The 26,576-nt window shown below is 45.1% G+C and overlaps 1 protein-coding gene across 3 annotated transcripts in view; it reads left to right on the top strand.

Moving 5' to 3' along the window:
• Positions 1-5,154: 5,154 nt before the first annotated feature.
• The window catches only part of NAB2 (NGFI-A binding protein 2), a 125,791-nt gene continuing 104,369 nt past the window's right edge, over positions 5,155-26,576 (top strand). The window contains exon 1 of one of the 3 annotated variants that reach the window (XM_069653556.1): positions 5,155-5,593. In XM_069653556.1, coding sequence (XP_069509657.1) covers positions 5,520-5,593 — 74 coding nt within the window. In that variant the 5' untranslated portion in view covers positions 5,155-5,519. Of the gene's footprint in view, positions 5,594-6,287; positions 6,376-26,576 lie in introns of those variants that run through there. The other 2 variants (XM_069653554.1, XM_069653555.1) reach the window with 2 other exon arrangements.

Below are 26,576 nucleotides of genomic sequence, written 5' to 3' on the forward strand. Positions count from 1 at the left end.
TCTGTCTTTAATGTCATCAAGTTCTTGGAAAGTTCTTGGATGGTTAACAGAATCAGATCCAATGAACATTTGTTTAAAATAGCTTCCCATTTACGGACAAACTCCTTATTTTCCTTGCACAAGGTTGGCCGAAGTTGTATACGTAGGCCTCTAGGAATGCGTTGGTTCTTGAAGTAGCGTCCTAATGTAATTGCATGTAATTTTCTGTTGATTTCTTTACGTATTAAGTATTCTAGCTGTCTGATCTGTTTCGCAGGATCTTTAGGTGTAGTCCCATGTGTGCCAATTGATGTATCACTGATTAGTTTCAAAATGGCGTTTGCTTCCTCAGGTGAGAACCCTAAGGTTTCTGCGCATTTGTTCGATAATCCTTCTATATCTTCATATGACATAGTAATGTAGTCTAAATCTTGGTGATGTTAAAGAAAACGTGTGCCTCCACTGTGATGTGTCTCGCCAAAAATGGGGAACAAAAAAGCGAATAGCAGCAAAGAAGTGGGAACCACTTTGTAATCTTTACTCGGATACTGATTTTTTAGAAAATTAGTTTCTTATGTGATTTCTTGTCCAAAAATTGTAAGAGGGAGCCAGCTGAGATAAATGAGGAGACACCCAAATCTAAACTCAACTAAAAAAGCAAAAGACCAAGTACACAACTAGGTCACTCAACTGCTCTCCAGAAAACCCAACCGGGTACATTGATAATGCAAATTCATCAAAAGTTTAATGTATTTCCGAAATTATATGTTCACATATAATAACCACGTTAGTCCATTGATTTTTCAAAAAAAGAGAGTTTTTATCAACAAATAGTTGCGTGAAGGCATAGTAATCTGCCTCGTGGTGTGAGGCGTTACCAATATTTCCTTAGCGAGGAAGGAAAAGCCACTTAACATCTCATGTCAGACAAAAACATTTGCCAATGCATTTCGGATTCATATATCCTTCTTCAGGGCAAGTCTGCAAATTGTACATGTGTCATATCATAATATTTCCAAAATTAATGTATCGACAATAATTAAATGAATAAAGTAAATAACATACCAATAATTGTTGTGGTGGAAAAGGTCAAAATTGATAGATGCGGATAACAGGAAACAGAAGGAGAAGAAGAAAACAGCAGTGAGAGGGCTGATGCATATAAAATTGGCAAGAAATAAAAATTCGAATAGCATTTACCTGACTGAGTAGTAAAGTGCTTGCATGCGTGGTGGCTTGGTGTGCGAAAACATGTGGACGGCAGTGAACTGCCCGGGAAAATGTCAGCGCCGTAGCTCAGCCTTCGGAATAGGCTGAAATGTAATGAAAGTACCATAAGCTATGGAAGCAGACAGGTACGATCAGTATAGATAAATCTTTAAGAAGGCTTACCGTGTGACCAGCGAGCGATAGAACTGTTCCTCTTGCTAGCTCACTTCAAACTGCGATGCACGCATCGGCGCGTTGTCAGGACAACGCCTCTTGAATCTACCACGTGACCGCGTTCCCGAAGGACTCGCGGGTAGGGATAACAGACTGTGTGTGGATCTCCGGAAGGGAGTGCAAAGTCAAAAAATAATTTACATTCTACCAAAAGGTAATCACGGAATAATGGTGACTCAAAATTATCAATAATGAAAAACATGGAAATAGAAGAAATACTGCCAAAGTAAAGAAGAGTAAAGACAAGCAGTAGCCAAAGGTATGAAAGTGAGATGGCAATTAAAATGGTGTCCAACCCAGAGGCGGGCTGCTAAATATGTTAAGCACAGTATACATAATATTAGTAACACATGGTTGTGGAATTACATTCTGAAATTACAATCAACATACAAAATGTAGTGTCGAACAGTGGCGACACCAAAGGGAGTAACACTGATGGTGCAAGCCTCCCCACTGTTATGGTGGCGCAAAACAACGCCACCTTGGGTCCCAGACAATTGTCCAGGAGACGTAGCGGGGAGGACCCAAATAGATCAGTCATATGGAAATTCACAGTATATAATAGCTAGAAACATGTCTATAAAGCAATTCACAGTATATAATAGCTAGAAACATGTCCATAGAATCAAAGAAAAGGTAAAATTATAAAAAACAGTGATAATTGATCTCCTCGTTCATTCCATGGGGAACCAAACTCCCAAGTTTGTCGATCCAAAATGTCTCTCTTCGGTTCAACCGCTGGTTCAAATCTTCGTGAGGATTATTCTTAGTCAGTACCTCCAAGATCACAAATCTGATTTGGGTCAAATTATGACCATTCTCCATCCAGTGGCGGGCTACAGCAGAGTTGGTGTTAGCAGTCCGGATGCATGAGCGATGCTCATTCCACCTCACTTTAGCCATTCTTGTGGATTGTCCCACATAGAATTTTCCACACGGGCATTTGATGCCGTAGATTATATTGGTGCTATCACAAGTACCATAGTTCTTGAGCGGAATCTTTTTCCCTGTTCTGGGATGGTTGATAGAGTCTCCTTTAATTACTGAATTACAATTGGTACAGTGGAGGCAAGGGTATGTCCCAGTGCGTTGGGTTGCAGATTCTTTCAAGGGGGGTCTAGTATATACCAGTTCATCCCTCAAGTTCCTGCTACGTTGATAGGCAAATACCGGTAATTCAGTGAATAAACTTTGTACTCGGACATCATTCTTCAAAATCCCCCAGTGCTTACTAATAGTTTTCTTAATCCTGTTACTCTGAGTTGAAAATTTAGAAACAAATACCGGTGTTTTTAATTCTTTCTTATTTCTGGGATTTTGGGTAGATAACAAAGTTTCTCGTGTCAGGGTACTGACCCTATTTGATGCTATGTCGAGTTCTGTTTGTTTGTAGCCCCGGGCTTGACAAACATCTACGGCTGCCACTTAAAGGACATTTTCGAGCCAGTCGAGTTCCTCGACCGCAAACGACTGCAACACTGGCCGTTGTCAAGCTGCAGTCGTGTAAAGACATCCAAGAAATCCGACCAGTTTTTCAGAACTGCCGATCAGCACTGAGACAACGATTCCTGGCCCCGAGCTGCCATGTAGGACAGCCCACCGCTGTTCGTTCAGCTTCGCTCGCCGAACCGTCTTGCCGTCCGCAGCCGACTCCCATCTCGAACTCTTGTCGCAGAAGCCTGCAAAGCACCCTGAAGCCGACTGGACCCTGTCGAGTGCCAAGAACACCTACAGCACCAGGTACATTGTGGTTCTGTCCCCCTGTTCCTTCCCAGAAGGCACCTAGAGACATTTTAAGACCTGTTGCTCCCTTTGTGCTGAAGCTAAGAGACTTTAATAAACTGTTGTGGTTAATATCCATACCAGTGACCCTCCTGTAAGTATCCAGAGTGCATCCCTTTTCCTTCTTTCAAACTGTCTGTCCTATGCATTCCATAACAGGGTGGGTTGTATTTCGTGTTAGTACCCGGCGAGAGTCAAGCAGAATGCAACACACATTCTCATTGGCTCTCATCGGGTCATTACCCGGCTGAGAATCCCTTGATTCTCGGCAAATTCCAGCCGCCTTGTCCACAGCGGGGGCATGGCAGCCCCTCAGCCAATGAGGAGGCTCAAAGCGGGGCCATCCTCGCTCCGAGCCTTCCCACAGCTGAGAAGCCGCATTTGCCCCCCGCTGGGTACTCAAGAAAGTTTTTTTTTTCTTCCCCTTTCCTCCCACCTCCCTGCCATTCCCACCCCACTTACCTTCTGCCTCCTTTGTCCACGGCGGGTGGTGTGGCAGCCTCCAGCCGTGTGGAGGCTCGAAGCAGGGCCATCCCCGTCCGCGCCTCCACAAGGCAGGAGGCTACCGTCATCCCCTGCCAGGGATTCTGGTGCATCTTTTTTTTTCCCTTGTCTTTCGGGAGCGGACACGCTGGGAACAGATCTGTTCACAGCATGTCCACTTCCGATGGCCGCCATGGAAAGGGAAAACGGACTCTGTTTTCCATTTCCCAGTGGCCATTTTCTTGGTCATGTTTTTTTTCTGTCCCGAAATGCAGATCTTGCAGGCCGGGGTACAACCAGCAATATGCCCCTCCTGGCGGGGCATTACTGAGTCAGGTAATGCCCTGGGGCCTTCCTGACTCAGTAATGCCCCCGCCGCTCAGGGCATATTGCTTAAGTGTTGTTAGACTGTCTGTTGTGATTAATAAAGTAGGTATGTTTAATAAAACCTTGACTGGACATTCCTTTTATCATTGGGTTATAATTTTCGCTATGTTGCACATAACTAACAATAAATGGCCTTTCAGAGATAAGCCTGCTGTTCCATCCACGTTACCAAAATTGGACAAGGAGGTTTATAATTTCTTGTTCTTCCAATCTGTTCGGCTCTTTTTTGATTTATTAGAGGTGTGGGGCTGATTGAGGATTTAGAAACCAACATTCACCCCTGGCACCCCGGAAGTTGACTCGTCACATGTATAACACGAGATCATTCCAACTCAGATGTCACTGTAGTGTGTACTACTTCAGCACCTACTCAGAAAGCATTGTATGTTCTAAAACTGATGATGAAAGTTGTGGTTTACTCTGCTGTTTACGTTGTAAACTATGGAACCAGGTCCTAAATCCAGGCTTCTACACTTGACATTCTATTTAATATAGCAAAATGAGTTTTCCTCGCTGCATTATTTTCCTTAACCAACAACATTTTGGTTGGTGCATTGCAGGTAGGATATATTGAAGAGTGGACTAGTTTTGTGAGTGTGCATGTATGAATCACAATGGAAGTGCATACAAAGAACTTCATCCAAATGTTCCAAGGGGTGCAAAGATGATGCAGGATTTATGCTTGTGGCCCCCCCAAGCTAACCTTTTGAAATGACTACTGCTAACCTTCAGCCGAACCTGGCCCTAATTGCAAACGGTAAAGTCTTGTATGCAGTAGCCAATCGCTTAGCACTTCCAGTTTTGGAAGATAAGGAAACTGATGCTCTTGTAAATCCATTGATTTGCCCAGGATCACACAAATGTGGTTAAATGTTGAGGCCATCTTCGGAAGGGTGGTCTTCTGTGGTACTGAAATCAGCAATGTAAGCGGTAAGCCTGCAACCTTTTATTCCCTACACTGTGGAATAATGACTAAACGATTTCCTATTTCAAAATATGCCAGTTATTAAACTCTATTTCAATGTTACATTGTAGCCTTCCCACGCAATCCTCTTCCCCTCCCCCACCGCGCACTAGGGTTCCTCGCGGCCTCACTCGTCTACCTCCCACGGAAGGTTGTGTTCTCTCATGGTCCGGAGATTAAAACTCCCATCGCTGTCCACAGAGTAAGAGCGCCGTTCCTCCCACACCGGGCCTCCTACACAAGCCTGCCAGCCAGCCAGCGCCACGATTACACTGCAAAGAGGCTGTGTGGGTGGAAAGCAGCACAACCCATCTAGTGAGCAGACAAGAGCAGAGGCGCTGAAGAGGAGAACCGGGGGCCGGCGGAACAGGGAGCCCGCACCCGAGAGCGCAAAGAGAATCTCTTGCAAAACAGGCCCCTTATTTTTCCGATTTCGGGGTGCTCTTTTTTCCCCACGGCAGCAGGGATTATTTGCTACCACATGCAGAAGAATTCATCTCACACAACCGTCAGGACAGGCGGCTCGGACGATTGTAAGCAGGCGCCCAAAACAAGGCAAGTCCGGTTCTGGGTGGGTTGGGGATGGTTACTGCTATAGGACGTGTGTCCATCGAATCTGGGAGTGCTGCCACTCTAGACGGGCGACCCGTGATTACAGTATCGAGAAGGGACGGCATGACATAGGAGGCGCACAAAGTCTAAAAGAGCACGTAGAGGGCGGGACAAGGTGGCAAGGGACACGTTCATTGGATGGCCCTGGCGACGTAGAGGCCCTGAGGTCAAACGGGCTTTTGTTGTATGTAATATGTTAGTACTCGGATTATTTTTAATTCTGAAGTTTTGAAAGTACAAGCCGGTTTTAAAATGTTAGCAAAGCATTTTACAAAGTCGAGCAACGCATGGTATCAACGTAACAGCAAGGAACACTTAAAACAAATCCAGAAAAGTGAGCCCACCATGCTGTCATATTTTCTGAGTTTTCATTGAGGGGGAACAGCATGGCGTATAGAATGCACTTTTTTCAAGGTTGTTTGAAATAGGCAGGCCCCGGATGCACGCATAATTAAACAAGTTTAGAAAGTTTAGTCGAACGGAGTCGGTCTTGACAGTCTCCTCAGCGGCCTTACGCAAGTGTGCTTCCAATTGAACCTGTGGTGTCTTCCATGTACGATCAGCACTGGGCGCCCTGACTCTCGCGGTCCCCGCAACCTACACCAAGGTGTTCAGAGCGATAGCTACTGCGCATGCGCGGAGCTCGAGCGTCGAGACACTTGGGAGAGTCCGCCCTATTTACCGAGATGTGACTGCGAGCGCGTTTGCGTTTGTAAGAAATAAAGGTAGAGTGGCTATTGCTTCGTAGTTTTCATTTGTCAACTGCTGTGGTTTTAACTTCAATCACGGTGCTGTATCCCACTGTAAGTACTTGCAGTGCTTTAAGTGGGGTGATAATTGAAGGAGGTGGCGGCTCTAGTTCGTGGGCGTGGCCTAGGTACGAGTGCTTAGGCCATGCCAGCCCAACAAGAGCCTCCAAACTCAGCTATGGAGCTGTGGTTAAAGACATTCCTGCGTGAGTCGCTGACCCTGCCAGACAACCCTTTCACCACACAGCTCCTTCAATGCAATGGGCTGCCTCCTGGCAGCCTTGCAAATGTCTGTCTTGGGTTGATTAAGCTATATATAAAGCAGCAGTGCCCTTCTAGACAAAGACAATTTCTTGGAGAAAAAGGTTTGCGTTTGAGCTAATTTGCATACCCCAATGCCTTCCTGTTGTGGTTCGGAACTGGAGGTGAACTTCCAGCGGTAGTGTTGTGGAATTTGTGACTTGGCTCAAATGGACTTTTCTATTGGTGTGTGTGTTTATATCCAACCAAAAAGAGAGGTGATAGGGGCACAACTCTGAGTCGCAGTAGCAATCTGCTCAACAGTCCAAAGATGATCTAGCGTGCTTTCATGCCTCAGCAATCATCAGGGAGGCTGATTGGTTTCAGGTGTTCCGGGTTGAATCCCTCTGGGAAGTACTGGTCTGTAGCAGCAAGGAATTCTGATATGTGTAGTGCAGAGCCAGCCAGGATCCAACGCTCCCCCAATTTTCAATGTCAGCCCTCAATAGGGATTTAGTGTGATTTATAAGCAAAATAAACCACAACTTCAATATGTATACTTTCTAATCAATTGTATGACATAAGAGAATTGATTTCTTTAAAGCTAAGCGCAACTTGCCAGCACTACTTTGTACATAGCTTAATGTTTTTGTCTTCCTACCTGCTACCCCACCCCCTCCCTTGCACTCATATTTAGCACTTGCACGTTCCGAATGTTTCAATACCTTTTAGGAAAGTTTGTTTTTTATTCTGTACCTCTCTTCCCTCGAAACACAATTCTTGCTGTGTAAGGCGCATTACAAATGACCAATAAATAAATAAACCAAAGACAGGCATTTTGCAAGGCTGTCAGGACAACTACGTAACTGCGTAGTCACTATGGGAAATGAAATGTTTTCAGAAGTTAAAGTGGAAGAAGAGCAATGGTAAAAGGGGGAGGCTGAACAATCAGACACATGACGAGCCTGTGAAACTTCAAAGAACTGGCTGCTTGTAGTGAAATGTATAATAAGGCTGGAATTGAAGGAAGGTCCAATGGAGCAAGTAGATTCCTATGATTATTTAGGCTTGAGGGTGAGAGAGGACTGCAGTTGATGAGGACAAACAGCTAGGGCAGGTATTACACTGGCTAGATATGTGGCGTGAAAGCCACATTTATGAGAGAGCATGGGAGTAGAGCAGTTAGGGTTTCTATAATTATACATTTATTGTGAATTAGTTCAATTTGAACTTTACACAAACCATAACAAAAATACATATAATAACTTAATGCAAACATACATACAGTCAAAACATTAAATATAAGAATTATGTAAAATTGTATAAAAATTGAATATATATATATATATGTATAGGCACAATACAGGTATAAATGATGTGTGTCACACTTCATACACAGCATATTCGACCCAACACACGAAATACCTGGTACAAAAGTGCACATGCCCCGAGCACTAAGCAACAAGTATCAATCGTAATCGTAAGGGCCAGGCCTCGAGCTTCAGGTTTAGGGACTGGTTCCAAAGCAACTGCTCAAGGTTCCGCTGTTGCCGGGTGGTTTGGTAATAAACTTTTAACTTTAACCCAAGCCCTATAAAGTGCCAGCTGAGTCCTAATTGAATCCGAGTTTAAGCAATAATCCCAGAACGCCTCTCCCGTGATGGTCTCATAATTGTTTACCAGCTTTCCCAACAGACACATATACAATGGACCCAAACGGGGGCACATAGTCAAGACGTGCAGGGAGGTTTCTAAGTGTTCTCCCTTCTCACAGATACAACAGCTCCTATCCTTTGGTAGAATGCCCAGCCGTGGCCCAGTAACCGCTAATACCTGAAGTTGATTTGTACACAGCCTTAGCATAAATTGACGCACCTCCGGGTGTGGGCATAATAACAGGTATTGTTGGGGCTTTCTACATCTGTGTATTACATGCATTACAGCTTCATACCCCTTCAAGTTTGCCAGATGGATATAGTTCTGAGTCCAGTCCCATCTATTCATTTTTTGTATGAAAGATTTTTTTGATGGATTAATGGCATTAACCGCTTCTTACCATGGGACCAATCTATATTGGCAAAGAGAGACTCATTTAACTGTTTGTAGCTGTTACCTTGAGGTGACTTTTCATTATCAAAGTTAGTTCTAGCCAAGCTGAGTAGTTTACATGATGGGGAGGAAATCGCTTTCAGATAAAACACACCTCGAGCACGCAGTGCCATGCCTTTCAAGGATGTTAAACCCAGTTCTAACCTAAGATACTGAACAGAACAAGCCGGGCCCATACCGAGTACTGTGCGCCAGTACTGTCCCTCTAATATATTGAGCCAGTTCATATCTTGTATCGCTAGTGCCTCCAAGCCATACAGGATTGCAGGGACAAAGCACTGTTTGTTAATAGAGATGGGATCTGTGACCTCTCCCTCGTTATTAAGTTTGGCCCTGGCACTGTTGTTACTATGTAAACTCAACAATACATGTAGTATCCAACCAGGACACTTTAAGATGCTTAATTTGTCCCACAAGGTCTCCCTCTTAACTTGGTCAAACGCACTACAGAAGTCGACAAAAATTATATACAAAGTGGCATTTCTGTTACTCAGGGTATTATTAATCTGTAGATCTAGGACCCTGATGTTATGTGCTGTCCCAGAACCAGGTCTAAATCCCGTCTGAGCATAGTTCAAGATGTTATTTGTTGTGACCCAGATTTCAAGTTCCTTGAGGGCAAGTGTCATAAAAATTTTACTGGTTACATCAAGCATGGAGAGGAGTCGGCAATTACCAGCATTGCATCAAACTCTTTTTTTATGCACTGGTATAAACAGCGACCTTCTCCATGAAGACGGGATCACAGCCGACCTACAAATACGCGAAAAAAGTGTCAGAAGTACATGTGCCCAATTGTCCGGGTCGCTTTTCAAGACAGCATTTGCCAACCCATTTGGGCCAGGGGCTTTAGAGGGTTTGAGTGCTTCGATAACCTGCTTTATCACCTTATGACTTAGAGGCAAGGGCCATGGGTTTGTACTTGGTACAATAGCTGAAGCGGGAATATTTGCATCAAAGAACCTATGCTTAATATGTGCTACCCACTGCTCCTCACCAATAGGATTCACTATTCTTAGGCCCTGTTCCCCTCCTGCCTCTCCTAATATTTGCTAGATTCTTCGGGTGTTTCTGCTCATGAGAATTGTATGAAACTCTCCCATTTTTCACGTTGTTGGGACTTACGGTAGTGATGGAGCCATGTACAGTACTGCTGCTTTATATACTTGATCTCAGTCAGCCTCTCCTGCTGGCTCCTATTGCTAGTAGTGGCCAGTCTACAGGTTCGGATTTCTCACCGCATTAACCTTTTACGATCCCGGATCTTAATATCAAACGTACCCCTTACTACTGCTTTCCATTTAGTTTTAGGAACCTGAGTAGGCTTAAAGAGGGACTGCGTGAGAGATTGTATCCAAACCTCAATCTCCTCAGGGGATTTCCCCCTTAGTTCACTCTTCAAACAACAGCCCTCGGGAAAAATCAAGGCCCTCATTCTTTCGATATTGAACTGGGACCAACGTATCCAATTCCCTTGGTTGTTTATAACCACATCACTACATACCTTCCCAAGTCCCTTTCCCCCTCCCCCAATCAGGGTCAGGGTAACTGGGGCATGGTCACTATATGTGTTAGGAGCAATATGGATACCAATGACATTACCCAAAACACATTCAGAGACCACCATATAATCCAAGACATCCCTCTTAGTGCCCATTACCCAAGTTGGTTGGCCAGGGTTATCACCTGTCGTGCGCCCATTCAAGATTGTACACTTCCATTCATTTATGTAATCTACCCATGCCTTGCCTTTGATATTAGAGGTTGTTTGTGGCATTTGGCAGTAATCAGATACATTGTCATATTTACCACAACCTTCCAAATCCACGCATCTAGCAATCAGATCCCCACATAATAAAATAGGACTACTTTTATGATCAGCATCCCAGTCCATTAATATGGCATCCAACTGCTCCAAGATGGACTCAGTCTTCAATATGCCCAGAGGATCATAAATGTCAATGATTAACATGTGTTGATGCTTTCCTCCTTTCTCGGGAATAGTCAATGCCACAGCTAGCACATTGCTACCAGGTTTAGGGTCGTTTACCAATCTCGGGCTGTATGTCGACTTTATTCCTATTAAGAGGCCACTCTTTGAGCGTCCACGATCCCCCTTGGTGGCCTCTGATTGGAAAGTCACATACCCATCAAATTCCACTTTAAATGTAATCCAGGTCTCTTGCAACACAAACATTTAATGGGATGACAGTACTTCCTGCCGGGTATTGGATGCTGAAACAGTCTTGCGTTATGAGGACTACCTGGACTATATGTGCCCAAAACAGATGAGGTCACTATACATTAAGCTGCGCGCATAGGAATTTTACCCGTGGCACGCTTAAGGAACAAATGGAATGGCAATGTATTCCCAATTTGCCCATTTTGCTCCAGCGAAACTGAAAGTACTGTCCAACTTGTAATGATTTGCCCACAATATTTAGATTTAGGAGGGGCATTTTTTCGACCTGTCTTTAGGACTCGAACTGTCACAACCACTGCAGAGGCTGTGATGCTCTGCGGTGCTGCTACGGATAATCTTGCAGCTCAGCTCCCTCGACAGGCACTTAGCTACTTGCAGCCTGGAGAAGGTCCGCAGTGGTGCCATAACTCAGTTGGGAGAAGTATGATCACCCTGAGTGCCAACTAAGCGAGTATTATTTTTAATTGTATCACAGTGTGTGTAAAAGAGGTGGTACTACCAGTCATTAGTTACCCTTAGGATGAAGTGCTTAACAATGTAGTGCTTATTATGAGTGTTGTATTTTTAGGCTGTTATTGTCTTGCTTATGCAGTCTTGGACTGGCATATGATGCTAAGACATTGTATTTGTCAAAAGCGTATTTTGCAATTTTTTTTGGGAGGGCATGGGATTGTAGAGCGGGAAGTCCTTTTTATAGGAGTCTTTACACATTTTATTTATTTTATTTTGTATAATTTTTTATGTGCTTTGGTTTGCTTTTGTGGCATTGCTTGCCGAAATAAAGTTGAACTGACTGAAATGTATAATAAATGTGTTTCACAATTTTATTTTTGAACCAATTTTTATTGAAATCTTTCCAATACAAAACCAAAACAACATATTCATGTAGAAATGCATCTTGCTCTTGCTGTGATACACATTTAATCCTCCTTGTACTTTCGGTCTCCCTTCTGACTTCTCTCTTTCATTCTCCCTCCCCCTCCTTCTCATTCCCACCTATTTCCCCCTCCGATGACCCCTGTTTGTTCCTACCCTTTGTCTTACCCATCTTCTTCTCATTTGCCCCATATGTTCTGGAACTATGGCCCCCCTATTCCTATATGTAATCTCCTGCATTCGGCTGCAGTCATCCATACCCATCATTTAATTGTGGGCTCTTCTTGGCTCACCCATTTTGTGACAATATCCATTTCTGCCGCCCTCACAGCCATGTGCATCAACTTCTCTTCTAGGTTCCCTTCAAACTCCCATTTTACCTGTAGAAGAAGCATTTTGGGGTTACTCAATATTGTATGACCCATCAACCTTGAGAGCTTGGTCATAATGTTTTCTCAATGATTGCGCTAACCGACAGTGAATGGGAGCGAATATTACTATACCCAAAGGAGGTGTCGAGGAACATTAGATTTAAACAGGTTCAATTGAATGTACTGTACCGGACATACATGACCCCACTCAGAGTCGCAACTTTCAATAAACATGCACCCCCGAACTGCCCCTGGTGCGGAAATGACAAAGCGGACATGGTCCATATGTTTTGGACTTGTACCAAAACAGCAAATTTCTGGTCCATGGTGGAACGTACCTGCACCTCAGCGGGACTTACAAGATATGAGTGGAACCCGAAGGAATGCTTATTGGGAGCTCACCCCAGGCCTAGCAAATACAAACACCTGGTCAAACTGATGGACCTAGCCTGCATCCTTGCAAAACGATCCATTGCAATGGCATGGAAATCCCCAAGGGGCCCAAGGCACGGACGTTGGCTTAGGGACCTGGAAAAGTGGACGGAGGCTGAAACTAGGGCCTGGCAGGATGGAACCCGCTCAAACGATGATGACTCCAACGACACCTTAGACTCATGGAAGGCCCTGGTGCGTGACATCCAGTTTGCCTCAGACCACAAACCCCCCTGAGCTTTCACCCCCACTAGAGACTTGCTTGTGACTTACCCCAGGAATGGTCAACCTGATGATCAAGCCCCCGTGAACTTGGGTGTGCCGCACACCAGGCCCTCCCCCGCCGCCACAATTATGAACAATATATTCGCCTATGAAGACTGTGGTAGTTAGTTAGTTAATTTTATTTTAGTTTGTTTGTTGTGTTACAGTTTGATGGTTGTGTTGTATTCATATAAATACCAATAAAATACTTTAAAAAAAAAAAATAATGTTTTCTCAATAATCCCTGACCTATGGGCAATCCCATAGGAGGTGAAACAAAGTTCCCATTTCCTTCCCACAGTGTTTCCCAATGTTGACAACATTGTAAAATTAAAAGAAACCACCTGCCTTTTAATTCTCCTCAAGAAATGTTTGTGGCCTCCGTTATTTATGTCAAAAGTGTAATCGATCTGAAATCTAGAAGTGGTTGTTGCATCTTGGAAGTTGCAGAGTGCCTAGGTTAGATTAAATCGTTCCTGCCAGTCCGCCTGGTCACACACGGAGGGAGTTCTGTGTGCAGCCTGGCAGGCATCGCAGTAAAAGGCGCCCATCCCTCAGTCTACCAGCCGTGCAGATTGGTGCATGAAAGAATAAGATGGGAACTGCTGCTAGAGGCAATAACTCATCCATCCTCCAGTGTGGGCCCAAGCTTCATGATATGAATGATGTAGCCATGATTTGCCATGCTGCTTCCTACAAGAGGTGGGCCCCTCCGCACGATTAAACCAGAAGTACAGTCATTCAGTAATTCTTCCATTTTTGAGGGGCAACTGTAATTGTGCCAAAATGTGGCAGATTTACCATTCAAAGGTGATTTTCAGTGGTAATTCCGCTGGACAAAATTATTGTTCCCACCGAAGGTTTGTGGGCACTCGATTCAACCTTCTATAGGAATTACGTATGGTGGTAATTCCGCCAGACAACCACTGCGGTAACAGTAATTCCAACTGGTAATTGGTGGAATGACCTGCCAATTTAACGCCCTACTTGTAATGAGGCTTATAGTTCGCCATTCATGCAGTTAGTATGTCAGAATTCAATGTTCGCTACAGAAGGAATGAATATAGGTGCCATTTTGGGACTAACAATAACCCTCTCACATCGTAGTCAGGGATAGACATCGAGTTAGAGGGTGGCAGAGGTATTGACAGATTCTTAAGAAGTTGAAAAACCTTTATACACAAAAAGTCATCAGGTTTAAAGATCATAAAATACATAATATTGCATAAAAAAATAAAAAGCATTAAAAAACGCAAGTCCTCCCATAGCTGACATTAATGCATCAAAAGCAGTGTTAGCAGAGCTTAAACATTGTATAAAAACTAATACTAGGAGAGCTACGCTCGCAGCATAGAACACTTAATTGTTTCGGAATAGTAGTACAAAGTTAGTATATGGCATCGTCACATTAGCAGTAATTTCAGACTTTTACATTGACCGCTAAATCAGATCTCATTTGATGGACTTCACTTTGACCTCTTCCATGCTGGCATCAGGCTTTAGCCAATTTGGTGCAAGACAATGAAACGTACTGTAGCGATGTGACTATCGCGAGGATTTAATGCAAGCAGGATCCTACTTCGTGTACCAGAAGATCATTGAGGCTACATCAAATTTGTGTTATTCCTTTTTGTTCCGCTCTCTCACTGCTCCAGCCCTGCCCTGCACTGCCTCTCAGTATTGCTTAGCTGGAAAGCATGTATAACACTCTTCCCTTAGACAACCTACACAAACCTTTTGTTCACTAACTTTCATGAATGGCACTGCACATCATGGCTTACGTATCACAGGAAGGCCGAGTTACCTAAAGTGACTGTTTTGGCGAGCGGACAGGTGGGAAATTTCAAACCATTGAAAGCATTGTTGCCAGAGGTTAGGTTTAGGTGTATGGAAGTCCCGTGACTACAATAAACTTCAGTGGGATCTCCCTCATATGAAAACTTGGTTACCCTCAAGAAAAGTATAAAAGACCATTCATTGACTTCAATGTGGACATCCTACAAAAACATCAGACTCCACTTTCCTTGGGGTACTCAAACTTTAGGAGGTATGTGCACCTACATGTGGCATCATGCGTCCTGCTTTTTCCACCCCCTAAAAGAAAAACATGACTTCCTCACCCACATTTCTCAACCCCGGAGTCTGTTGTGGTTGAAGTAAAATATTTAGTATCAGAGTCTAAGGATGTCAATTGCGACTAAAGTGTTTTTGTAATGATTTTTGATGGAAGGCAAGCAGCCTCTTTGGAGGGCGAGAATAAGTCGAATGTCCCTGAAAACGGTAAGAATGTTGCGAGGGTCTTAAGAGTAATTGCCATTTTCTCTGCACAATAATTGAATCACCCCTTAATTGAAAGATGATATGTGGGTCTCTATACAAGCCTCAAAAGGGCACTGTCCACTAGCCATTGGTGATAGGTAACTGATTCTGGGTACGAAATTGCGCTGTGTACCTTTGAAGAATGCAGGGGGCATGTGATTTTTTATTCCTGGCAAGGAGCTTCCAATCTGGATTCCTCTCTACCCCTGATCTCCAATATACTTTACTTTAAATGCAAACTGCCCACAGGCTGTGGAGCAGCAGTTGTGTCTGTGGCACCCTAAAAAGTCTCCCTTTTTTAGATATGGTGCGGTCTCTCAGCAAAAGATGAACTGGAAGAGTTCAAAGGATTAAAGTACTGCTTGGTCTCGTAAAATTGAAAGAATCTGATGAGAACTGCTTTGCTGACGTCTTCACCGTTATTAGCAGGGAATGGCAATTTCGGAGCAACATCTAAGTTTGCACTTTTTAATAGCAATTGCAAAATCCTTATTGTCTTGATGGTCTTATTAGACATCTCAAGATGGCCCCGGTGGAGGGAATCGGGCTGCTTTCAGGCTCCCATCACGTTTCATTGTCACATTTGCTGCGTGTAGTGGGGAAGTAAAATTACAAATCGCGTACTAGGATACAACATATGAGCTAAAAATCTGTAACTTGCAATACATCACAACCTTTACACAGATTATATATAAAGCTTTATCTAAACATGTTTTGATAAAAGTGTAAATATGCAACACTTGCAATGGGTCCATATTAATTTGTAGTTATTGTTCACTATTGGGATATTTAGGACTCACAGGATGGAAGGCCAGGAAGCATTTTTACACCCATCCTAACAAGGAATGAATTGGCAAACCCAGACCCTTTCTATCCCCCTTTTCCCTATTTTAAACATACCCATAACTTGTTTGCATTAAACGGTCTTTTCATTTGATAGTTGTAGCTCAACCAAATGTCGTGCTTTAGGATTGAGCTGCATCACCCTAGCTTTGGAAATCTAGAAGTCTACAATATGGCTGTTGAGAACATTTCTTCCCTGTGTCTTTGCAACAAACTATTAGGGTAAAAAATGAAGCCATCGACTGGGCAGGTAAGATTACTCTGTGCTCCACTATGGAATACTGCTGATTTATTTGAATTAAGAAACTTGGGTATATTCAAAACATGGGTTGGAAAAAACAATGTTCTAGGCGACGTTATAGGCAATAGGGTGAATTTACCATTTTAAGTTTGATTTACCTTCCTCAGTAATATCATTTTATAAAACGAATGCCTTGTAGTCCCAATGTCAACACTATTCTGTTCCCACTCCCTGTTGCAAAGGCAACCTAATTACTGAAAAATATTGTAAGAATCTATTTCAGCTCTACCAAATTGTTTTATAGGTTACCCCTCACTCTGCCTTAAGTGAAACCCAAGTTGCATGTGGATGTCTGCCCTCTGGAATCAGAGGAATGGATGGATGGCCCCATGTACCATCAACAGGCGGCCATCTTGTTTGGACTCAGACTGATCCAGCTACAAATACTCCATATGAGCCATTACTCACGAAAGATGGTTTTCAAATGCAGTTGCTCCCAGCATCCATATTGCAATAGTTGTAACACAGCATACGGCACGTTTTCGTATACTTTGGCAAAATGCAAGTGCTTTGGAAATTAACTGACACTATTATCTGGCATTATGGGCAGTAAAATGTTTAACAACCTGCTTTGAATTTGCTACTGTTTTGCGTTGCCACTCTTGCATTTTGCTTCCCCTAGGCGTGGGTTTCCCACATAACGTTTGCTACTGTTTTGCTACACTGGCTGCTGCTCCCAATAGGGTCCAGGGTGTGGGTTCCCCACTTGAATTTAGCTCCTGTTTTGTGTTGCAGCTCTTGCATTTTTCTACGCACAGAGGCCAGCGTGTGGGTTTCCCATTTTAATTTTGCTACTGTTTTGCGCTTTTGCTCTCTCTTGCCCACACATATCCATATATCTGCAATAAACACTGCTCGAATACTCCCACCCAAAGCAAACACCACCAATAGAATACAGCTAAGTCACACGCAACATTTAGTTCAGCCAGTCACATAATCTGACCCTTTTATGACTAGCCTGAGTCCCTTGACAACTTGTCACGGCACCCGCCCTCTCTTTTGATCATTATGGGCTGCTGTTGGTGACCTAGCCACCCCAGCTACCTTGGTGCTGACTGAAAAATGCACACACGCATTTTAGAACGCCTTTCATCACCTCTCAAACCTCTGTCTACTGGCTTCAGAAGAGCGTTCATGGCCACAGCGCTTTGAGGCCACACCTAGGCACTATACAAATGCCATATAACATAACAACATATTAAGCACCCACCCGATAACAAGGAAGAACCCCTAGTTTATTATATTTGACCTCGCCCATGTGCCTGCTATTTCACATGTGCTCCCCGCAGTAGGGGAGAGCAGTCTAGTCTTCTGAGCGTAGGTGAACACTAAACATATAAAACTCTTATGTCTGTATGAATGCATTACTTCGCAGGTTAATCACATTATTGGTTAAAATGTATTTTACGGAACAAACTGCACTGTCCCATCTTAAAATGCAATATATTGGAAAGAAGTGTCTCCTCTGTCCTCCTCATGGCCCCACTTCTCCATTAAAGCATTGTTTATAAAACTGACCATATTTTCTTCACCCATTAATATAGCTCAAGTCTAGGCCCTGCCAATAATCTTGTGAACTTGGATGCTATGCTTATAGATGGGCATCAGAACTGATTTTTGTTCCTGGGAGATTTCAGAAATTGAGAAATTGAGCCCATTTGCCTTGGCAATAATTCCCAAGATCCTCAATGTGTATTCGCCCTTCGTGGGTACAGAATTGCGCGGCCGCCTTGGGGAGGAGAGGTAAACACAGGTAGCCAAGTAGAGGACAGCCAGCGAGTCCAAGCCGAGGCTCACTCGCGTCTCGCCATCTCCGATCCCCTCTGCGATGGCCTGGCCGGCTCAGAGACGTGCAGTAAGAAGCCGTAGGTGGTTTGGCATGTGCAGAGGCGAGGCGGAGTGAAACAGAAATCCAGGAGAGAGTGGGAGCACACACACAGGAGGGAAAGAGAGTGGGGCTCAGAAGCACTGGAGGCATAACAAGAGGAGCGGGGAGGGCCCCACTAGCACGGAGGGATGGAATGCGCTACAGGAAGAGAAGGGGGCCAACAATAGAACGAGGATGTGCACTGTAGGAAGATGGAGGGAAGGAAGGTGGCCAGCCGGGCCCCCAGAGCGAACCAGCGGGTCCAGCCTCCTTCATCCACCCACGAGCAGAACACTAGTCTACTGTCTTGCCGGCCACATGCAAGCCAGACAATGCATGGCCTCTCACAGAAACAGCGTGTTTGCTGTTGTGTGTTTACCCGACCTGTCTGTGACCCAGTGGTGGACTGGGAACTAAAAAAGGCCCTGGGAATAATGTTCAAAGTGTCCTCATATTACATATTTTCAGTAAGCCCAACCATGTTCCTATGAGAAAATTCGGAAATAAAATAGGCTACCAAACAAAAGAGTCCCAGGGTGCAGAGGCCTACCGGGAAACCTCCAGCCATCTCCATAGGCCAGTCGACCCTTGACATTTCATAGAGCATCATATCCACGCCCGAAATCTATTGCAAGTCTCTGGAGATGGTGGGGTACTCTCTCTTATGGGAGTCTCTCTGTAATTACCTAGGCACTCAGCTTGTAAGATCGCTTAAGTTGTAACATGACTTAAGTCTTTGAGCAGTGAGGGCTCAGCTGCCTGCTTATCGCAGGTGGGGGTCACTGCAGAGTTTCTTTGGGCGGCAGAGGTAGTATTTGCAGACACGCCTCCAGCACCTATGAGTCCTCACGTGCAGGCCAGAGAAGGTGCTTGGATATTACGGCCATGCAGAGGCTAATCGGGTAAAGATTGCACTACTGTTGGCTTTTATACTAAAGATGGGTTTCAGTTTGTAGTGGAACATTTCCAATTCTTTAAAAAAAACTTCGATCAACTCAATTCTGGGTTTTGGTGTACCCTGGCGTCAAGCCACTAAATTAGAGGGGTATAAAAATTAACCTCTCTTGCGCTTTAACCCTGCCCCCGATGGCACCCTTGGAAGTGGCATCAGGGGCATGGTGAAAGAGCCCCCGATGCCACTTGCCATGTCCATTGAGCCTGAGGCCAACACAAAAAGTGGCATCAGATGACCTTTGACCCAGAAAGCATCATATCAAGTGTTATCAAAATGGCTTAAAAATCACTGTACTGAACTGAAAAATCAAGAACACATCTGCACATTCTCACTAAAGCTGTTTTAGTTACATATGATATTTTAGATTAGGTACACACATGGTATACCAGAGATGCAGCTTTCGTATGTAGAAGATACTGCCATCATATGCTCAGCTACTGCCACAATATACCCAGGTACTGCCAGTATATGCTGATTGCTGCACTCATATTCGCAGTTACTGCGCTCATATGGACAAACACCACCACTCTTTGCTCGGGTTCTGCAGTTATGCGACAAGTGCTGCTGAGATCCTGGTATTGTGGTCAAATGTCTAGGTATTTCCTTCATATGACCAGGTACTGCCATCATTTGCCCAGCGCGTACCATGTGCTCGGGCAGTGCCACCATATACCTAGGTAAAGACATCATTTTTCTATGTAATGCCACTCTATACCCAGGTGCTATCATCATATGACCATACCTGCCATCACATGACTAGATGTTGAGCCTCATTGTGAGTTTGGCAGTAATTTTAGAGGAATTTTGCGAAATTACTGCCCGAACCGTTTACCATTAATGGCAGAATTACAGCTGGATTATGAGTGGTGGTAAGGTGCTGTAAATCCCCATTTGTGGTGTCCATAATGCTCCTCATGGATATTTTGGGATTTACCATGAGCGATAATTTAATCACTGTAAACCCACATACTTTTGGCCTTTCGGTTGAGGAGTTACTTCCAGCCTCTTGTTGGAGGTAAATCCTTCACTGCAAACTGAAAACGTAGCTTTCGGCTGTGCTTTCGGTGGTGCAGAAAAAGTGGCAGTACGGAATTATCACTATCTTTTTTCTGTACCACCGAATTTATACTGAGGCTCATGGTCATTATTTGTCAGGCACTACGTATGCCAGCACTGCTATCATTTGTCATGTATTTCCATCATATACCCTGATTTGCAAACCAGAAGTTGGTAAATTCCCATTTTCTGTAGAGGGCATAGTACAGGCACTACGTATGCCAGCACTGCTATCATTTGTCATGTATTTCCATCATATACCCTGATTTGCAAACCAGAAGTTGGTAAATTCCCATTTTCTGTAGAGGGCATAGTACAGGCACTACGTATGCCAGCACTGCTATCATTTGTCATGTATTTCCATCATATACCCTGATTTGCAAACCAGAAGTTGGTAAATTCCCATTTTCTGTAGAGGGCATAGTACAGCACTCACCTGTGCCACACTGATTTGCCTTGATTATTGTCAGTAATTTGACAAAAGTCATTACACATCGGATAGCAGAGCCAGCAATTGAAATATGCCTCTGCCATTTTAGGCAACGTATTGCAGGTTTTGGATTCATAAAATGCCACCTAAGCCCACCTGGAACACAGTACAAACATCCCTTGACTCTTGTTTCACTCTCATGGATCCAAAACATTTTGGAAGCTTACTGTGACATATATAAATTATACAAAACAAAAAATGGCACTTTTGTTAAATTCACATTTAAGATGGAGAGCATTACATTGATAACCCCCAATCACACATTTACACCTTTTTTTTTATTTATTTCTAGTAATGTCTTTAAGTGTTGGGTTAGCAACATATCATCCACACCTTGGCAGGGCAATGACATAAGCATTTGCCATTCTAGGTATAATGTATCACATCTTTTAGATTAAGGGTCATGGTCGGCTACAAAGAATGTTTCAGATACCCAGCTTTTGCCATGCTGTCTCCGGGTGCTGACAACACTTGCCCAGACACTGCACATTTAACAGTATTGATTGTACTCAGAGCGCACCTAATGGACCAAATGGTCCCTTAACGCTATTGACCTGAAACGCGGAAGCTTAACCAGGTATCAGAGCAATAGGGCCTTTACCTTCTTGTGAAGTAAGGAACTGCCAGTATCATACAGAGAGTGGAAAGGGGCTCCATAAACTGAGTGCTTGAACTAAAAAAACATGTTGACCCATAGTATCATGATCAGAGCTTCCATAGAGAAAGCCAATATGTCCTCACTATACTTGCCTAAAGAACTCAGAATAGAAAGAAATGAGAGAAAGTGAGGAAGCAAACTGGGGACCATATACCGCGTGCCTCCAGGCCTGCATAGAAAAAAGCCTGGTAAGATAAGTGGTCTTATATGGCGCCATTCTGCCCTTAATGTTGGCTTTGCTGCATATGGCTCTGTGAGAAAGTCAGGTGGGGTTCGTTAGTCGAATAGCGGGAAAGGCAGATGCAGAAAACCTGTAGTGTTGATGGATGCAGTTTGGAAGTACCGGTTACTTGTATACCGATATGAAAACTCTGTTTCCTTTGTTCTGGTATGGATGGGTGCAGGTTAGCCGTAAGGGTTCTTCATCCACGCATGGATAGATCTGTATGTCCTTGGATGGCTGGCTGAGGGGATACCTCTCGATATACTTGTCAATCATGGGTCCATTGGGAATTTGTCTGAAATAGAATGGGTGATTGTGCTGGTTCCTGGCCTTATTTCTTGTCATGAATTTAGTTGGAGGAGGTGGCAGGCTTCCCCATTCCTCTTCACTATTTCTAAGCCCATCACTGTTTGTCCTGTTTTCCATAATCATTGTCAGGACAATAATACAAGAAATAGAATCTATACATTTGTTTCGAGTTGCCTGTTAATCCCTCAGCCCTGATAGTACGCTCTTCAAAAAGCCTTGCTAGTGCTTTACTCGCTTTAAAGTTCCTTCCTATACAATAATATGGACCATTCATATATTGAACACCAAACAGTCATTTGTTTCTTTGCTTACTCAGGGCAACGCTACTTGAAAAACATGATCTCTTCTACTATACGCCTATGTGTGGATATGCACACCTTCCTGTTAACCTCTAACCTGCAGCCTCGATCCGTGCTATGCATCCCGGGGGGATAGCTCAGCGACAAAGTACTTGCCTTGGAAGCAAAACGACACAAAGCAACACAGGTTCGATCCTCGTGTCCACGCTTAGAAACCTCTGGGTATTCAAGTGCGTTATAAATACGCAACTAAGACAAAACAAAACAATTACGCAACTAAAAAACAAACAATTCCTGTAACAGCGCCTCAATGCCTGCGGGCTTTGTGAGCGCTTTAAAAATGCTAATAAATAAATGTGTACATTACTCATTGATTCCAGTCTGTGTGCTATAATAATGCTTGAGCACTGGTACATTCTGTGAGGCTGCTAATCTGTACCATGCAAATATGAAATGTCTATGTGAACTTTCCCCATAGCATCTCATTTCCTTTCTGTATTTTTACTAGAACATGTAAACCTTTCTCATGGATTCCAATCTCTACCCTGTATCCACCAGGGCAGAGATTGGAGCTCCTTGTGGCTTCTAAACAAATAACGCAGAACATATGCTCTGTTGATATGCACCTTCCTTGTTTTTAATCTGACTTCTGCATCTATGCTGTCTCTCTAGAAAGAACATGGCATGATAATCTGTTCTGTGTTTTTTCCCCCCATTTTGAGAGTTCGCAGCCATCGCTTTTTGCTCACTGTACCTTTCACAGATGGGAAATATTCATTTGCATATCAGTCTTTGGGCCTCATTACACGGTAGGCGGTAACCATGGCGCTATTAGCGCCATGGTTGCCGCCGGTACCGTACCGAGTCCGCCTTGGTGGATGGCGGAATTACCGCCCTACTCCAAAGTGAGCGGGGGCGGTAATTCCCCAATCCCCATGTACCCTTCCCCATTCCCATTTTTGCCCCATAGGGCATAATGGGAATGGGGAAGGTGCTAATTACGGTACCGCAAATTGCGGTACCGTAATTAGCTCTGAGGTCCCTTTGCGGGTCCCGTCCTTAACGCCTGGAAAAACCAGGCGTTAAGGGATGACCCGCAAAGGGACCTCGTAGTAAGGCGGTAAGGGTTTACCGGTACCGGTGCCCTTACCGGTACCGGTAAACCCTTACCGCCTACCGTGTAATGAGGCCCTTTGTCTTGCCCACATGGGCAGTCCAGCACCGAAATGCTATGCCACTTCCCCTCTGAACAAGAGTACCTACAGCAAACCCAAACACATGTGTCAGCCTTGTTGGGCCTCAACAGTGAGGTGGAGCTGTGTCTCACTGAGCACAGTGAGCAGGGGGTCCACGTCTGGGTTCTCCCAAGTAACTTATGGTGACCAACCCCAAGTTCCTAGCAAATCCTTTTAAAAAAGGTAGCAGGCCCCCCTCTCTAGAAAGAACATGGCATGATAACCTGTTCTGTGGTTTTTTCTCACTTTGAGAGTTCGCAGCCATCTGCTTTTTGCTCACTGTGCCTTTCACAGATGGGAAATACCCATTTGCACATCAGTCTTTCTCCCGCCCACATGGCCAGTCCAGCACTGTAATGCTATGGCAATTCCATTCTGAACAAGAGTACCTACAGCAACCCCATACACATGTGTCCGCCTTGTAGGGCTTCATAAGTGAGGTGGAGCTGTGCCTCTCTGAGCACAGTAAGCAGGGGGTCCACCTTTGGGTTCCCCCAGGTAACGTAGAGTGACCAACCCCAAGTTCCTTGCAATTTTGTTTTAAAAAAAGATAGCAGGCACCCCTCCCTAGAAAGAACATGGCATGATAACCCGTTCTGTGTTTTTTTCTCCCACTTTAAGAGACCGCAGCCATCAACACAATATTTGTGTTATGTTTTTTTATGATGTTTTATGGTTGGTTTTCTTTTGCACCATAGGTCTTGTTACAATAAAGCTTGTGGCCAAAGTTTTTCCACCTTACATCTCGTTTGGCTCCTCCTTTATGTTACTGTCATTGCTGTCATTTGTGTCACCCTGCATGTCTCCGCCCCCTGCACTAAAACACTTTCAGGCTTATCAGTAATCGATGTTAACCAAAGGCATAGACAGGGTTGGACCTGAGCAGGCAAGGCCCACCCAAAATCTGTAAATATCCACTCAGCAACGCTGTTTGGGCGTTTACTTGGTGGGCCCAAATACATTAGCTTCAGGCCCCACTTGGTAGACAATCCTGGCTACGCCTCAGTTAATACACAGAGCCATTGTGCAAGCGTTAGTGAACGTCCTTTCCCATAGAAGCCTTGAACAGCCTGGGTGCCGGGCCTGACTGTGAGCACCAAGTGGAAAAAGATGCCCCTAACCTAGTTCTTAGCGAGCACATTACTACAACATGGACCCCAGTCGGGACTAAAGTTATCCCACTAGAACAAAATACAGTTAAGCAATGGAAAACGTGCCTTTTTTTTCTAAGAAGGGAGTTCCCCTTCACACCTCTGCCTATATAATCACCAGCCTGTGTGTCGGGAGCGTCACAAAACAAACTGGTTTCCCCGCTGTGGTGAACCTTTTGAGTGCCATGCTGGTTTGCATAGGCAGCCTCTTCTGCAGCAAGGAACGGAAGTGGAAATCTACAGTGTGACTCCAGTATGGCTTATAGACTGTGCTCCTCTCTGTATATGTAGCTTTGCCCTGCCCCTCTTTTATTTACTGTTTTTTGGGGGAGAGGTGTACAAATATAAAGAAACAACCCTCCACATTGGAAACCAACGAGAACAAAATAATATAGCAAACTTCAGGCTGCTTGTACCGATTTCTGAGAGCTGTAGTTTGATATCATATCCCTCATAGAGGGGCACAGCCCGCTGCGCTACCTTGCATACAAAGAAATTAATGCAACCCACAAGGGCATTCTGGCTGCATCTCCCCTGCCTGCAAAGTGCGAATTACACTAACCCAGGAGGGCGCCCTGGCAGCATCTCCCCTGCCTGCAAAGTGCGAATTACACAAACCCAGGAGGGCGCCCTGGCTGCATCTCCCCTACCGGCAAAGTGTGAAATACACTAGCCCACGAGGGTGCCCTGGCGGCATCACCCCTGCCTTCAAAGTGTGAATTATACTAACCCAGGAGGGCGCCCTGGCTGCATCTCCCCTGCCTTCAAAGTGTGAATTACACGATCCCAGGAGGGCGCCCTGGCTGCATCTCCCTGCAGCTCCTCACTGCACTATGCCCTGGCGGCATCTCCCCTGCCTGCAAAGTGTGAATTACACTAACCCAGGAGGGCGCCCTGGCGGCATCTCCCCTGCCTGCAAAGTGTGAATTACACTAACCCAGGAGGGCGCCCTGGCGGCATCTCCCCTGCCTGCAAAGTGTGAATTACACTAACCCAGGAGGGCGCCCTGGCTGCATCTCCCCTGACTGCAAAGTGTGAATTACACTAACCCAGGAGGGCGCCCTGGCTGCATCTCCCCTGCCTGCAAAGTGTGAATTACACTAAGCCAGGAGGGCACACAGGCAGGGGTGATGCCGCCAGGGCGCCCTCCTGGGTTAGTGTAATTCACACTTTGCAGGCAGGAGGGCGCCCTGGCGGCATCTCCCCTGCCTGCAAAGTGTGAATTACACTAACCCAGGAGGGCGCCCTGGCGGCATCACCCCTGCCTGCAAAGTGTGAATTACACTAACCCAGGAGGGCGCCCTGGCGGCATCTCCCCTGCCTGCAAAGTGTGAATTACACTAAGCCAGGAGGGCGCCCTGGCTGCATCTCCCCTGACTGCAAAGTGTGAATTACACTAACCCAGGAGGGCACCCTGGCTGCATCTCACCAGGCTGCAAAGTGTGAAATACACTAACCCAGGAGGACGCCCTGGCAGCATCTCACCACGCTGCAAAGTGTGAATTACACTAACCGAGGAGGGCATCCTGGCGCCATCTCCCCTGCCTGCAGAGTGTGAATTACACTGCCCCAGGAGGGCGCCCTGGCACCATCCCCCCTGCCTGCAGAGTGTGAATTACACTGCCACAGGAGGGTGCCCTTGCTGCATCTCCCCTGCCTACAGAGTGTGAATTACACAAACCTAGGAGGGCGCCCTGGTGGCATCTCCCCTGCCTGCAAAGTGCGAATTACACAAACCCAGGAGGGCGCACTGGCGGCATCTCCCCTGCCTGCAAAGTGTGAATTACACTATGAGGGCACCCTGGCTGCATCTCCCCTGCCTGCAAAGTGTGAAATACACTACCCCAGGAGGGTGCCCTGGCGGCATCGCCCCTGCCTTCAAAGTGTGAATTACACGATCCCAGGAGGGCGCCCTGGCTGCATCTCCCTGCAGCTCCCCTGCCTGCAAAGTGTGAACTGCACTGACCCAGGAGGGC

This window comes from Ambystoma mexicanum, chromosome 3q (assembly GCF_040938575.1).
Source record: "Ambystoma mexicanum isolate Mex_15411 chromosome 3q, UKY_AmexF1_1, whole genome shotgun sequence".
In the NCBI taxonomy this organism is placed as follows: domain Eukaryota; kingdom Metazoa; phylum Chordata; class Amphibia; order Caudata; family Ambystomatidae; genus Ambystoma; species Ambystoma mexicanum.